Source organism: Cryptotermes secundus, unplaced genomic scaffold, assembly GCF_002891405.2.
Source record: "Cryptotermes secundus unplaced genomic scaffold, Csec_1.0 scaffold1366, whole genome shotgun sequence".
NCBI classification, from domain to species: Eukaryota; Metazoa; Arthropoda; class Insecta; order Blattodea; family Kalotermitidae; genus Cryptotermes; species Cryptotermes secundus.
This window is the reverse complement of record NW_019737415.1, coordinates 270,162-285,745: the sequence shown is the minus strand read 5'-3', so window position 1 is coordinate 285,745 and position 15,584 is coordinate 270,162. Positions and strand designations below refer to the sequence as shown.

Sequence of the window (15,584 nt, the reverse complement as noted above, 5' to 3'; positions counted from 1 at the left end):
AGCCGGTCTGGACGACGTGGAGAGAAAATTCTTGTACCTACCAGGACTAGAACTCTGACCCCTCGGCCGTCCAGCCCTTAGCCGGTTGCTATACCAACTGCACTAACCCAGCTGCTACAAACAGCAAAGAAATTAATTAAATAACATAATTGAATCTTCCTGGGGGTTAAAGGGAAGCCGACGCGTAAGGCTGACAACCCTTCCGCCATCTGTATGAGCCGACTGTCTAAAGAAAATGTAGACGTCTTGATGGTCTTGATGTCCCACAACCCTATGGGCCTTCACGTCCTGTTATAGGAATACCTGGGTTTTTTTTTTTGTTTTTTGTTTTTTTTTTGCGCGCGCGTCACCGACCACAATTTTATGAGCACTATCTCGTGCGTTGTAATGCCGTAAATTCCGGTCACCGGTCTACACGGCGTTACATGACGTCTCCACGTGTACCACTATGAGGACGATGAGGACTATGAGAACCTCAAATCACACACCGTTAAAGAAGTTACTAATAAGCTGAACCTGAATTGCTGTTGTCTGCGAACGTCTGCCAAGGACAAAATACGGTTGAGTACTTTCGTGTTTAAGACACCGTGATAATGCTGTTAGTAGAGGTCAGTAGTGCTAAGTGCGATAGCATTTAGACAAGCAAAATAGCGAATTACAATTTCTTGTGGAGACGTAGGAACGGTAGGAACAGATACGAAGCGTCCACCTGTCAGCGTGCAGTATGCGTGTTACGTATTTTTATCCTTAATTTTGTTTTCATAGTTATCATAATTTATGTTTTAAAATATATCACGTATTAAGGCGTTGTGTTTGGTCGTGGAAAGTATTGTACCGGTTAAAGGTTACAGGGAATAGAATATATAAATCGGATCCTTTTTTAACATTTGTGAATTTCAAAAAAAAGTATTAACTACATTAAGAAAAGAGTGACATGAGACTGAGGTAAGCTTAAGCAATATTTCATACTTCGAAATCTTGAAAAGATGAGACGAAATAAGTCTTAAGAAAATAATTCATGTAAAGTTTTGTATAGGATTTTGCATAAGGATGTTCAGTGAGATGACAGATACTCGATAACGTAAATTATTGTCAGTGAGTAGTTTTGGTCTGGTTATTAGTGGATTTGCGTATTGATTCCTCTTAGACATGTTTGCAGTGCCATGTTTATTCCTATTGGACATCCTATCAAAAAAAAAAAAGTGGAAAGTAAATTAAGTTGGAATCATGATACTTTCATCTTGTCTGGCAGAAAAGATTGTAGTCTAAGCAGTGTCATAAGTTTTAGCCTACTACTTTCCATATTTTGAAAGAATAAAAGTAGACTTATGAGATCACCATGCTGTCTGTGACCCCCCCCCCATTAACTTTGAATGATTGATTGATTTATTTCGTCACTGTAGATCACTGTACATGATATAGGACAAGTCAAGTTAATTCTGAATATTAACAATTTAATATATGAGTAAGATTAAAATTACAATAGTTACAATTGTTTACAGTTGATTACAATTTAGAATTAGTTAGATATTCTTATTTGTGGAGAATTTGATGGAATGAAGATTGGCAGGGGAAACCGAAGTACTCGGAGGAAACCTGCCCCAGCGCCACTTTGTCCATCACAAATCCCACTTGCCCAGATTGCAGTGGTGGGAAGCCAGCGACTAATCGCTTAAGCTATGGCGTGGCCTTAGAATAATGATATGGATAGCTAGTGTAATGTTCACTGCAGATTTGTGCCCTTCTTGATGGCCTGGTATTCTCGATCTCTCTCTAAGCGGCCTACGTAGACGTCCCTCCATCACATGATGTCCTTTCTATCACATATCCAACATGGTGTCTTGATTCCTTTAAGCAGAAGAGAACTGCGCAGTATACATTCATAGCATGCTGGTATAAGCTCAACAAGTCACTTATTCTTGAATTATCTGGTCATATTGATGTTAACTAGGGTTTATCCCCAAACAAGAAAAACTCATCTATACTATAAAAACAATGTTCAAGTAGAAATGTTTTCAAAGTCTTTTTAAATTTATATAGTGCTGGTATATCTTTTATATATTGTGGCAAGTGGTTTAAAAGACGAAGTTCAATATTATTGAAGTTGTTTTTACACGTACTCATCCTACATGGAACTATGAATAAGTTGTCTTTCTTTCTTGTATTGTGTGAGTGTACTGCTGAATTAGTAATGAAAACATTCAAGTTGGATTTCATGTAAACTAATATTTCATATATATATACAAACATGGTAGAGGTAATATATGTAACAATTGAAAATATTGTTTGCAGCTGGTGGTTTTTTGTATTTGCATTATAGCTCTAATAGCACTGTATTGTATCTTAAAGATCAATTTTGCATTCGCTGAATTGCCCCAGAATATCAATCCATATGATAGCAGGGATTGAAAATACGCATAGTATAAAGCGAGAACTGTCTCTAATCCTGATATTTTTTTGACTATTCGTAAGCCAAAACATATTTTACATAACTTACTTGCTAGTGTTTGAGTAGGTGGACCACCTTAATTTTTTGTCTAACCACATTCCCAAAAATGCTTGGAACTTTGTATGTATATCATGGCACCAGAGCCCATCTCAGCAGCATACTTCATAAATCTCTCCTATCAGTCTGTCCGTATCCTCCTATCTTTGTCAGCCAACAGCTTGGTAAAAACATTACTGCAGCAACATATAAACATGCAACAATAGAATAATTGTTGGATGCGTCATTTTCTGTCACATAAAAGAAAAGTAGGTGATTAGTTCTTCCCAGAACTATTTGTTTTCTTTGTTATTTGCTGTTTCAGTATCAAAACTATATAGCAGATGGTAGGATGACAGGTGCTGATGAATTTTAAAGGATCTGGAAGGAAATTTATGGCTTAATTGAGGTAGTATCCTGGAATTTGACTAGAGGGACTGAGAAAAACCACAGAAGACATTCATGAGGGTAGCAGTGTCTTTGCCTCCCAGATACAAGTCAAGAGCATTACCTCCAGACTAACCTGTTTGTTATGTGAAGTGTGGGGTATTAAATAGATATAATTGGAAACCACAGCTTTGAAGTTGCCTCCCAGATACAAGTCAAGATTACTACCTCCAGACTAACATGTTTGTTATGTGAAGTGTGGGATATTAAATAGATATAATTGGATATATATGATATATATATATAGATATAAATAGATATAATTGGAAACCACAGCTTTGAAGTTGCCTCCCAGATACAAGTCAAGATTACTACCTCCAGACTAACATGTTTGTTATGTGAAGTGTGGGATATTAAATAGATATAATTGGATATATATGATATATATATATAGATATAAATAGATATAATTGGAAACCACAGCTTTGAAGTTGCCTCCCAGATACAAGTCAAGATTACTACCTCCAGACTAACATGTTTGTTATGTGAAGTGTGGGATATTAAATAGATATAATTGGATATATATGATATATATATATAGATATAAATAGATATAATTGGAAACCACAGCTTTGAAGTTGCCTCCCAGATACAAGTCAAGATTACTACCTCCAGACTAACATGTTTGTTATGTGAAGTGTGGGATATTAAATAGATATAATTGGATATATATGATATATATATATAGATATAAATAGATATAATTGGAAACCACAGCTTTGAAGTTGCCTCCCAGATACAAGTCAAGATTACTACCTCCAGACTAACATGTTTGTTATGTGAAGTGTGGGATATTAAATAGATATAATTGGATATATATGATATATATATATAGATATAAATAGATATAATTGGAAACCACAGCTTTGAAGTTGCCTCCCAGATACAAGTCAAGATTACTACCTCCAGACTAACATGTTTGTTATGTGAAGTGTGGGATATTAAATAGATATAATTGGATATATATGATATATATATATAGATATATATAGATATAATTAGAAACCACAGCTTTGAAGTTGCCTCCCAGATACAAGTCAAGATTACTACCTCCAGACTAACATGTTTGTTATGTGAAGTGTGGGATATTAAATAGATATAATTGGATATATATGATATATAGATGATATAAGAAAGTGTTTTGTAACTGTTTAATGTGGGAGTTATATTTACTTCTTATGCATCTGGCTTTGCATTCCAGCCTTGATATGAGCCGCATATGGACTCCTGTACAAGCCACTCCTCATCCTTCAAATGTGAGTGGACTGTCTTTCATCGGAGAGCAAGTGCTACAAGTGTTACAAAAGAAATGGCAAGATAGTTACAGCTCCCTGACCAATGTGACCACCACACCAGCCCACTACATTCTTAGTACTAGAGAAGGTAATTCAAGTGTCATTAATGATATTCGTTATTTATAAATATTAAGAAGTAGATTGTGACACAGGGCAGGAGGCTATTGATTCGTAACAGGAAAAGAAACTGTAATAATTTTCTTAAGCTTTATCCAATTTTAAAAATATGCTAAAAATACCTTCCATATTTTCATGTAGTATGTGTGACTTAGACAGGGTTTGGATTGGTGAATATGTTTGTTGACCACTTATACACAGGATTCAGATCTAGAAGCATATACAGTGCCACTTCTAATCTCCACAATTAACAGATCACCACAGGACTTGCTAAGCCTTCTTCAGCAGCCATTCCATGGCAACAGCTTCATGCACTTAAGTTCTTTTTTCACAGACTCCCTTACAGAACTCATGGAACTGGCAACTAACCAAGCCCTAGCCTTGTTCCCTGCTTATAATATCTTGGCACAGACCACATAGAGAACACGGCTCTTCTATTTTTGTGTTCGTGTCTGTTGCTGTAGGAACTTGTTTACCAAGCTCTTGGCCGAAAATGGCTCTGGTGTATCCACCCATCTTGCACTCATTGCATAACAGTGGCTCCTACATGCTACAGTATGATTGGATCATATCATCTGGGATTGAGCTTATAATGGCTGAATCTGCAACAATATAAAAAAATGAATAACCTAGAGAAACAATAAACATTTCCTGTAGATATGTAAAAGTATACTTTAACCAGAAGTGGGTTGAAATAAAAATTAGGATGTTATCACTGCTATGAACTTCACACAAAATTTTATCCAATACTCTTCTCTCAAGGTTAAGTCCATACATTGATGAAATTATTGGGGATCATCAGTGTGGGTTTCGACATAATAGATCAACTACAGATCAGAATTTGCATTCGTCAGATATTGGAGAAAATATGGGAGTACACTAAGACAGTACATCAGCTATTCGTAGACTTCAAGAAAGCCTATGATTCAGTTAGGAGGGAAGTATTGTACAATATTCTGATAGAGTTTGAGATATCCGTGGGACTAGTTAAGCTGATGAAAATGTGTTTAAATGAAACTTATAGTAAAGTCCATATAGGTAAATATTTGTCTGATAAATTTCCTATCCAGAATGGTCTTAAGAAAAGGAGATGCTTTATCGCCACTCCTTTTCAATTTTGCTTCAGAATATGCCATTAGGAAGGTCCAGGAAAACCAGGTGGGAGTGAAATTAAACAGGACACATCAGCTGTCTGTCTGTGCCGATGATGTGAATCTGGTGGGTGATAATATAGATACCATAAAGAAAAAAACACAAACTTTAATTGACGCAAGTAATGAAGTTGGTCTAGAAGTAAACACAGAGAGAACTAAGTATATGTTGAGGCACAGTAGATCACTGTGGTCACGGTGCAAGGGCCAAGAAGGCCCACCTCATATACATTCATTCATTCAAGTATATGTTGCTCTTTTGTCACCAAAATGCAGGGCAAAATCGTGACATAAAGACAGAAAACAGATGTTTTGACAATGTGGCACAGTTCAGATATTTGGGAACAACGATAACAGATCGAAACCTGATTCAGGAGGAAATTAAGAAGAGACTGAACTCGGGTAATGCTTGCTACCATTCAGTCCAGAACATTTTGTCTTTTCATCTGCTGTCCAAAAACATAAAAATTAAAATATACAGAACTCTAATATTTCCTGTGGTTCTGTATTGGTGTGAAACTTGGTCTCTGACATGAAGGGAGGAACATAGACTGAAGGCATTTGACAAGAGGATGTTGAGGAGGATATTTGGACTGAAGAAGGGTGAAGTGACAGGAGGTCGGAGAAAACTGCATAATGAGGAGCTTCATAACTTGTACTCTTCTCCAAGTATAATTAGAATTATTTGAATTATATTCAATACTATTACTTTCATATCATTTTCAGATTAACATTAATATTACTACATCTACATCATGAGCCTCCTATACATGTTTTATATATACACACAATATAGAATATTCCAATTTGTCCTTGGGAACGTAACAAAATTACAAAAACCAACGACTGACTCGATGATGTAAAACATCAATCAAAGAATTTTATTCTTGTTTTATACTATAACTTTTGTTTTATAATCTAATTTATTGTATTTTTACATCAAGTATTTTATATAATTAGTAATATTGTATCCAATTTTACTAGTACTGCGGTTCAGTGGTGTATATGTGTTAGCCATGTATTTGCCTGATGATGGCTATTAATAGCCGAAACATGTAACAGAGCCAAAACTAGGCACTGATCTTGATATTAGTTGTGTTGTGATGGTTGTAATAAAGAAGTTGTATAATTGGAATGATCAAGTCAAAGCGGATGAGGTTGGCAGAGCATGTAGCATGAATGGATGGGAAAAGTCATGCATAGAGGATATTGGTGGGAAAGCCAGAAAGAAAGAGACCACTGAGAAGACCAAAGAGTAGGTGGGTGGAAAGTATTAAAATGGATCTTAGGGAGATAAGATGGAATGGTGTGAATTGGATTGATCTGGCTGAGGATAGGGACCAGTGGAGGGCTCTTGTGAATATGGTAATGAACCTTCAGGTTCCATAAAATGCTGGGAAGTTCTTGAGTAGCTGCAGATTTGGCTTCTCCTCAAGAAGGACTCAGATCAATAAGTAAGTAAGTATGCCACTATTAATATAAAGTTATTCAGCATATCTTTCCAAAATCATTGGTTCAACAAATGTCAGACATCACATTTGAATGGTTAGCAGTCTGGCTGTGTATTTGGCAGGTCTTTGCAAACAAGCATCATGGATAAACAGAATGCACATTTTTGCATGTACTGTTCTATTTTTGTGGCTACTCAATATTTCCGATTCTCTAGACTAGTTTTACTTATGAAGTCAGCCTAAGCAAGAATATTTTAATTTGTTCATCATGCAGTATTTACAGCAGATGAAATGAGCTGCTAGGGATATATCACATAAACACTGTAAAAAAAAGTAAAAGTAACTAAAGCTATCCCTCTAACAGGCCATGAAAGCCCATAGGGTTGTGAGACGTTGTGGGTCCCACATTATCTAGACAATCGGCTCACAGATGGCAGTAAGGTTGTTAGCCTTATGTTCCGGCCGCACTCTACTCCCCAGGAAAATTATTTAATTAATTCCTGGTACTCATTTCTGTTAGAGGCTGAGTCGACCCCAGGGCCATAGTGCGGCTGGAAGGATTAGGTCAATTGAAAAAAATCCTGTGACCTCATCGGGTCTTGAACCCGTGACCTTCTGGCTTGTAGCATAGTGCCTCAACCAACTACGCTCCCGCGTTCCCCCATATAAACAGTGTTTGTATAAACCAGGTGCATGTGTTTATGTGAAATATAACCTTGTGTGAACATATTTTTAAATGACTAGCAAAAGAACACCCTCAGTATAACATGGTAATCTGATATGCATCATGAGATGCATCTCAAAACACTTAAAAATAGGACCTCTGTTTCAAATAGGCACTGAGCAACAAGTTGTTTTGTACTTTGACATTTCAAAAATTGATTCTAAAGGGTTCTCATGATGTTGTATGACACTTGGGATTACTGAATTTTTGTGCTTCTTCCATTGTCCGGTATTCTAAGGAACATAACTTTTTACAAATTGAATCAGTTTCCATCTCAGGTGAGGGATGGGATACACCTACTCTGTTGGGTCCAATAGAAAGAGCTAGCCTCAGTCACTGGATTGAGGTAATTGATGTTAGCTCTTTCAGACAAACCAAACAGAGTAGTTCTCTCCCAGCCCTCACATGAGGATGGAAACAGGTGCAGTTTCCAAATGTGTTCTTTAGAATACCAGATGATGGATGAAGTCCAAGAACCTAGTAATCCCGATTTCTAAAATTGTTAATTTGGAAGTGAGCTGTTGACTATAAATCTTTGAAAATGTCCTGTCAGGATGATGCCCTTGTGTTTTGATCAGTGGACAGCCTGTGTATGGAAGGTGTTTATTAACATCTATCAGCAACCAACGTGTTAATTTTGTGAAGCAGAATCTTTTTTAAAAAGCCAATAGCTATTTAGCTGCTCAGTAATTCTCCACCTTCATTAGAACCTGAAAATTCATTACCATGCTCACCAGAGCCCACAACTGAATCCTATCCTCAGTCAGATGAATCCAATCATCCTCCCGCCCTATTTCTTTAAAATATACGTGTATTTTAATAATACCCTCCCATCAATGCCTAGGTTTCCAAACTGGCCTCTTCCCTTCAGGCTTTCTGACTAGAATTTTGCATATAATTTGTAATTCCCTATGCCTGATGCATAAATTGCTCATCTCATTCTCCTTGATTTGATCACCCCAATGATAGTTGGTGAAGAATTCAATTATGAAGCTCCAGCTTCCCATTCCTCCTGTCTCTTAGGCTCCTCAGCACCCTCTTTTCAGACACCCTCAGTCTTTTATCTTCACTTAGAATAAAAGACGTAGTCCTCCCACCCCAAATAGAGATCAGCAAGTAAAATTTTAGTTTTAGTGTAATCTGTATTTGTGAAGACAGAAGGTAGGAATGCAGAGGCTCCTGAACTGAAAACACTGATCACTATGTCTAACGGTCAGACCTAGCCTCTGCTGTGAGAATCTCAGATTCTAAACAGTATTTCTCTGAGAAAGCTATTCATTGCTCCGACCACTGTGAGAACCACAGATCTTTTGTAGTCAGACCTACCAGTTGTCAGTATTATGTAAAATTAACAGGTGGATATCACCTAACGTTGCTTACTCAGTAACAGTTGTGTTTGAGATTTGAGGTTCTAACTACTCAATGACATTCTTCTGGGATGTGGCACCATGTAGTTTAATACATATATGCCTTTCCCTGGAGATGAAGGCTGTAGGCTACTCCAAAATATTGGTGCCACGCTATGTGGCATCACATCCCAAAGGAACATAATAATCTCAGCAGTTATTGCATTTGTATTGACTGTTGGTATTGTGTTGATTCTGGCTGCATGCACACAACAGAAAATGACAATGCACTACACAATTGGGTACTGGACCTACAACCAAAGAGACATAAATAAAAGTAATAGACGTACACAGTAACATCAACAAACTACATGAAAGACACCCACGCCTCCTGAAGATAATGCTAATAGATCACACAAGGAGATTGAAACCATTTTTACTAAATTTAGTAGGGTGACATATTTTAATATGAATTTTAATTGCATTTTTAATTTTCATTTTGAAATTGAGACAAGCAGTGCAGCAAACAGTTTGACATAACAAGGACACCTGATGATGGCCATATACGGTCGAAACATGACATGAATAAAGATTAAAGTGACTGTAACAATCTTGTGTTGCATTGTGATGGAAATATACATTGATGAAATAATCAGCAGTTATGTTTACTTCTCTGTTTTGAAATAGGTGGTGCTTTTGAGGAACCCACTCCAGCATGCAGGATTCCAGTTGTGTCAGAGCCTATCACAGATCTGTGTACATTGAGGTATAGTGACAAGTAAATACATGTCAAATTGTCTGTATGATTAAGCACCACAACATCAAAGAATTTAATGAAACTGGAGGTAAAGCTCTGTATTTTCTAGAGCACTGCAGTGGGTAGAGGTGAATGAACAACTTCACACTCTGACTGTTTCACTCCCAAGGGCATGTCCAATACTCTGGGCATAAGAGACAGACATGAATGATTTGGATGTGGTGGCAAATAGAAAAATTCTGTCCCTACCACATTGATGATAAGCTTAAGAATGCCTGAAGCTTTTCCTCTTTGTACATACTCTTTGCATTTTCAAAGAATAATTATCCACTTATATTTAAGCATCCTGTTGCACTCTATACGATATATGATATAAACTCCATCTTAAGTGCAACAATTTATTGTAGGTCTTTCGTCTTGCTTTCTTCTACACTACATGTTTCGGCCGCAAATGGCCATCATCAGGTGTATACACTCACGTAGCTGTTACACTGCACTTAGTTTAAAATTTAAAAACACAGATCTTCCCAGTTGTTCCCTTTGTCGTTGCTAACAGAATCTACTTTGCTGATATCTGTCTGATTCGAACATTATCTTTGTTACCTACACACGTCAATTTTGACTTTCATGAACTGGCACTTTTAAAATCTGAAGATCACAATCAGACAAATATTAGCGAAGTAGATTCTGTTAGCAACGACGAAGGGAACAATTGGGAAGACCTGTGTTTTTAAATTTTAAACTAAGTGCAGTGTAACAGCTACGTGAGTGTATACACCTGTTGATGGTCGTTTGCAGCTGAAACATGTAGTGTAGAAGAAAGCAAGATGAAAGACCTACAATAAATTGTTTCACTTAGGACGAAGTTTATATCATATATCATATAGTGAACATCTTTAGTCTCATTGAAAATGATAGCTTTCTTTGATGATTTCAAGGGCAACTAACCCAGCATCTACAGAGTGGAGAACTAATACTGTACCTCAGAGTCTGCAAGTAAATAGCAAACTACCTATCTCTAATATGGATATAAGCTCAGCATTGAATGTGGAAAAGGTGACAGATAATAACACACTTCTGCATCTACCATCTCATCATCCTAATAGAGCAACTGGAGCACTGACAATACCCATATCTAATTCCAAACTTGAAATAAATTATTTGCATTCTACAACAAACCACAGAGGTCAACAGAACCTTTTTTATCCATCTGATATTAAATCTAATGGAAATAAGTTGCAGACATTTGTATCATCTTCAGAACTTAACAAGCTAGAGAATTCATGTCAAAAGAAAAACTACATCCAAAATGCATTTCCTAATAATGTTGATCAAGAACACGCAAATGAGGATACAAGAATTTGCAGAATATACTCACTGAAAGAGAATGACAGGCCTACAAAAATCATTTCAGATGTTTTTCAAACTGATAAGCCTACAACAGGTTCATTTGAGGACATGTTAGAAAAACTAAATCAAGCATATGAACTTACTCATAAAACCTTTATAAATTTACCTTCGCAGCATACAATTGTACAGAAGTCTCCTCTGCAAGGCTGTCACACTGCCAGAGATACAGCATTGAGGAATGAGGAAGAGCGACTATTACTTTCATGTGATATGTTTGATGCAGGTGGCGACAGTATATTGGATGGAGCTGCATCTGATAAACTAGAAAATAAAGGTAGTCAAGATGCAGTACTCAATAAAGTAGTTACTCAAGATCCCAATTATTTTATGCCATTACAGGATGGTAGCAGTTTTATGGAAGGTGATTGCTACAAAGGTGATGAGTTATGTGAAAAATACCCTAGTCAGAAAAATTATAGCAGCATTCAGCCATTTGTGGCAGTCACAGTAACAGATGAAGATCGGGGGTCATGTGTCTCACAAGAGAATTTGAACTGTAATGAGGATATAAGAACTGGAAATATAGAAATGGCCATTCCTGAAGATGAGAACTGGAAAAGAAGCAACAAAGATATAAATGCTTTAGCAGATTGGCTTTTACATGAAGCAGAATTTCAAAGTAATTCTTCCACAACTTCAGGAAAGATTCATCACAAATCACATAAAACTATCCAACTAAAATCACATGTGTCATCTGAAGAATTAACTACAAAGACTTCAGATCACTCACATTACAAAGAGGCCCCGTCAAGTAAAGCCATTTGTATCAAAGAAAAGGAACATAACACATTTGTTAAAGGCAGGTATTACATGTCCATGAAAGGAAAGCTGGAAGTACCAGGAGTGTTTCAGAAAAGAGGAAGAACAAAAGTTAAATTGTGTTCTAATCAACAAATAACTTACTCTGAAGTGAACTTAAAAGGGTCAGAGACAGTAGTATCAAGTATGAATACTGAAGATGTGACTGGTGGTACCTTTGCTTCAAGTGGCAAGAATAAAAGGAAAACAATGTTTCAGACCCCATTCAAGAAAATATCTTCCCAAGCAAAGCAGGTACTCAAATTAACACTTTTTTTTTACATTAGCACATTTATTATCAGTGTTCTCACAGTTCCAACTTATGACAACACTTTGTGTAATTATGTAAAAAATTTTCTTCTTAACAGCATATCTCTTCCTATTGCCATGGAAGGTTCACGTAACGTAGAAAAGTTCTGGGGGTATTAATATCTGTTAATTTAGGACACACAGTCAACATATATGTTGTTTTCAGTTTTGTTTGGCCATGGCCATTTGGCCTGAAGGTTTAAACTGTCATTTCAACACCCAGTATGAATATATTGTCAGATACTAGAGTGACTTTGTATTAGGTTTTGGAATGGAGGTTGGATTTATTGACCACTTACAGGTCATAACTACAAATAACCATTTGCAGATTTTGCAGTTCACTAGTGCACACAGTCAGGTGTTCTCAGCCTGTTACTAGGCATTTCCTGGTAATGCCTCCAGCAATGGTTATACCTCTGCCTCAAGTCCTCTGTTCACAGACTCCTGTACAGAAATGATGAAGCTCTAGCTTTGTCCCTTGCTTATAACATCTTGGCACAGACCACATAGAAAACACAACTCTTCTATTGCTTTATTTGTGGCTGTTGCTGTGGGAATGTGTTTACTGCACCATTGCCCAGAAACGGCCCTGGTATATCTGCCCATCTCATAGCTCTACATGATACAATATTAACATATTTGCTTCTAATTGCAAACACACATCACCTCTCAGAATGCCCGTAAGAGATCTGATGCATATTTATGAATTTGAACAACTTTTATGAGGCATGCAGTAGTGTAGTTGGTTGGTTGAGGCACTATGGTACAAGCTGGAAGGTCAAGGGTTCAATTCCCAATGAGGTCACCGAATTTTTCAATTGACCTAGTCCTTCCAGCCACCCTATGGCCCTGGAGTTGACTCAGCCCCTAACAGAAATGAGTACCAGGAATCATCCTGGGGGAAAATGGCGGCTGGTGCATAAGACTGACAACCTTATTGCCAACAGTTAGCTGATTGTCTGGAGAAAATGTGGGAACCTTGATGTCTCACAACTCTATGGGCCTTCATGGTCTCTTACAGGGATAGCTTTACCTTTTATTTTATTTTTTTTTAACCTTTTTGAATGACTTTCGTATTGTATTAGTTTAGTCTTTCTTTATTCCATGACATTTTCCGTTGCTGAGATTATATAACATTGAGCAATAGGATGATTAGTAAGTAATCAAGATCTGAAAGGAAATAATCATGGCCTAATGTTAGGTACTGAACCAGAATATGTTTGGAGGGTCCAACACAAAGCATGAAAAGCTGTCTGGTTAGCCATTTTCCAGACCGTGATGTAACCTTGGACCTTGCACCCATGAAGCAGAGATTATAAGCAGAATTTGTTAGTGATGGAAGTCATATGTAATAGTAAAAGTTGTTGATATGGTAGTGTATTGATTGTGCATGCCCAAGCAGATGATAAGATTCAGGTGACATCTTTTTTGAGAACTTATAACATGTGTTTGGTCAATTCTCTGAGCACTTTATGGAAATTTTTTTCAGAGTTTTTATTGAAAGAATAGGGAGGCAAGATGTTTTGAATTGACAGTTTGGAATGAGAGTTTACATGTAATTATTAATGACAATTGGATTGGATTAGTAAACATCAACATTTCTATTGAAAGTACAGTCTTCCCACATCATTACATACATTCATGAATACACTTGGAGTTCTGAAGGAAAGACTCATAACCATGTCTTCACAGACAGGAGGCAGTATTCGGATACATTTTATGTCCAGTCTTCTAAAGGAGAAGACTACGATGGAATTATGTATTGATTGTAAAAGGATAATGGATGTTAAAGGAATAGTTTGAGGGGTTGTGGACTGCCTTCATTAGGCTGAGTCAGAGACACGTGCCAGGATCTTGTGAATCCAGTTATGAAACTTGGATTCCATAAAAGGCTCGAAATTTCATGAATGTCTGAGCAATTATTAGTTTCTCAAGAAGGGCTCTTCATCATGGAGTTAGGTTCAGTTAGTTATGTAAAATATGATCATTATGTACTCTCTTTCTTTATTCTTTTTAACTAGCTTGAAAGAGGAAAGTTGTTATTGTGATTTCTGCTCACAATACCTCAGGTAACATTTTTCATTATTATGTGGAACGTTTCTGCAGTGCAGAAAACAGTGGGTCATGGATGCAACAGTGCAGAAGGGACACCGTACATTATGGATGATAAATATGAAGAGTGATGTAACACTGAATTTTTCAGAAGATTCAGTATCAAAATAATTACAAGAAATTAATTAAATATATATGAATTTAAAATAAAAATGCCCTTCAAAATTCCCTCTAGTATAGTGAATAGTGGCTAATAACACACACCTCTGATATTTTTCTTCTTTAACACATTGCGGACCGGACGGGCCATATGGCACTCTACGTTTCCAAGCATTGCGGACCAGGTGGGCCATATGGCCCTCTACGGTCACGTTATGTTACAAAATGCTATATATCGCTGTGTGGCTTCATTAAATCGTAACTACTGCGTAGATGACCTCGGGAATGATTGCTGCCTTATCTAGTAACTCGACCAGAGTCATTTCCTGTCACAACCTAAACAAAATTGGCTTTGTTCTAATCCAAGCTTGCACGTATCAACCACGCAGCTACAGTTCAACATGGCTCAGAGACGAAAGCAGTTGCGATCTCTCGGAGGACAGGAAATATTAGATACGTTCTCCGATGAGCTATCAGATTTGCCAACTGCTTCGTCTTCTGATAGCGAGGCCATTATCAGTGACAGTGACAGTGACAATGACGGGGGCCACAAGGCTGTCCAAAATGTGTCAAGTGAAAGTGAGAGCTCCGTTGAAAGTGCAAGTGTCAGGACAGAAATACCTACTGTCAAGGAAAGTACGTATATGTGGTACAATTAGGGTGAACAGAGGCCTCCCTCCAGATCTGAAAGAGGAATGTAAACGCCTGAAATGTGGCGACACCGCACTCAGAAGGAAGGAGGACATTCTTCTGCAGTCCTGGAGGGATACTCGCGTTGTGAATATGGTTTCCACTATTCACAATTCGAGCATGGTCGATGTTCAAAGACGACACGGGCAAGTAAAGAAGCCTCTTTGTATTTCCAAGTATAATATGTTCATGAAAGGAGTTGATAGAGCCAACCAGTTCTTGGCCTATTATTCCCTACCTAGGAAAACAGTAAAATGGACGAAGAAAGTTGCACTGTGGCTTATAAACTGTGCAATTTTCAATTCATTTATGGTTTTAAAAAAAGTGAACAGAAATTCTACTTTGAAATACAAAACATTTCTGTTGAAACTGGCAAAAGCTTGGGCTACTGAC

The 15,584-nt window shown here is 37.2% G+C and overlaps 1 protein-coding gene across 3 annotated transcripts in view; it reads left to right on the top strand.

Annotated features, from left to right (window-relative positions):
* Window positions 1-373: 373 nt before the first annotated feature.
* LOC111870419 overlaps window positions 374-15,584 on the top strand; it is a 67,948-nt gene continuing 52,737 nt past the window's right edge. Inside the window, exons 1-4 of one of the 3 annotated variants that reach the window (XM_033753839.1) lie at window positions 374-560; window positions 4,134-4,315; window positions 9,704-9,782; window positions 10,712-12,236. In XM_033753839.1, the coding sequence (XP_033609730.1) occupies window positions 4,141-4,315; window positions 9,704-9,782; window positions 10,712-12,236 (1,779 nt within the window). In that variant the 5' untranslated portion in view covers window positions 374-560; window positions 4,134-4,140. Of the gene's footprint in view, window positions 946-4,133; window positions 4,316-9,703; window positions 9,783-10,711; window positions 12,237-15,584 lie in introns of all 3 variants that reach the window. The other 2 variants (XM_033753838.1, XM_033753837.1) reach the window with 2 other exon arrangements.